Source organism: Chiloscyllium plagiosum, unplaced genomic scaffold (genome assembly GCF_004010195.1).
Source record: "Chiloscyllium plagiosum isolate BGI_BamShark_2017 unplaced genomic scaffold, ASM401019v2 scaf_90322, whole genome shotgun sequence".
In the NCBI taxonomy this organism is placed as follows: domain Eukaryota; kingdom Metazoa; phylum Chordata; class Chondrichthyes; order Orectolobiformes; family Hemiscylliidae; genus Chiloscyllium; species Chiloscyllium plagiosum.
Window position 1 is genome coordinate 1 of NW_025137106.1, and position 1,200 is coordinate 1,200.

General features: G+C 55.0%; 1 protein-coding gene across 1 annotated transcript; it reads right to left on the bottom strand.

Moving 5' to 3' along the window:
* Positions 1 to 63: 63 nt before the first annotated feature.
* On the bottom strand, positions 64 to 1,125 carry LOC122544955 (protein PAT1 homolog 2-like; the record flags this gene model as incomplete). The annotated part of the gene is made up of 4 exons (XM_043684205.1): positions 64 to 161; positions 273 to 393; positions 685 to 823; positions 1,051 to 1,125. Coding segments are annotated over 4 exons (433 nt in total), but the record flags the coding sequence as incomplete, so codon positions are not given.
* Between the last annotated feature and the right edge of the window lie 75 nt (positions 1,126 to 1,200).

Sequence of the window (1,200 nt, forward strand, 5' to 3'; positions counted from 1 at the left end):
GAGGCCTCCATCGCGGGGTGGAGGGGAGACGAGGGGAAGGCGACGCATCAAAGACAGACCAACCTCCTCCACGGGGCTCACATGAACAGCGTCGATAGCTCGTCGGGGGCTGTAACAGGTCGAGACAGCAACTTGCCCGAGGGATCCCTCGATGTGGACCACTGGGAAGGAAGGGAAAACCATTAGGGGGGGAGGGGGAAGGAAGGAGGGGAAGGCAGATGGATACAGAGGGGACGCGGAGACGGGAACCGAATTGACTCGGTAGCACACACCTGCATCGTAATTCCCCGCTTTCTGCACGTAGGGAGTCACCAACTTTTGGGGTTCTGGCTTTTCACGCTCACCGTTCATCTGTTCATTGGCCATTTTACTCTCCAATCGCCGAAAGAACTCCTGTCCCAGAGAGAGGGGGGGTAACACAGTATCTGACACTCCCCAGTCAGAGACAGAGAGAGACAGAGAGAGACAGAGAGAGACAGAGAGAGACAGAGAGAGACAGAGAGAGACAAGGACAGTGTATCTAACACACCTAACACACCCCAGTCCGAGAGAGAGAGGGGGGAAAGGACAGTTGTATCTAACCACCCCGGTCCCAGAGAGAGAGAGGGGGGAAAGGACAGTGTATCTAACACAGCCCGGTCCCAGAGAGAGAGGGAGGAGGGGGAGGTGGTGAACTGTATTTACCTGGTAGTAATAATCCTGAAGGAAGGGGATCTCACTCTGTAATTGAATCATTTGGAGTTTGATAATCCAAGCTTTCTCCTTGTCTGTCATCAGGCCAGCATAACGGTCTACCGGCACGTCAAAACCTTTCCTCGCCTGACTGGGAGAGATCAGATACCATTAGCCAGTGTGGAGGTCTGAGACACAGTTACCCCACCCACACCCTCTCTCTCAGGGAGATATCTGTACACTGACTGGTGTCTCTCAGTCCTCTCTCTCTCTCAGGGAGGTATCTGTATACTGACTGGTGTCTCTCAGTCCCCCCTCCCTCTCTCTCCACCAAATGCTCTTTGACCTCCTGGGCTTGCCCACCCAGAGACCACGTACCTCCGCGATCTCTGACGTCTCTGGCTCAGCAGACGGCGATGTTGAGGGTGTAGCTGTGTGATGTGCCGGGGGAACCTGGTGGCGACGAAAGCAAAATCAGAACCACAATGTTTCCTTCCCCCCCAACACCCCTCACACCTTCCCCCATCC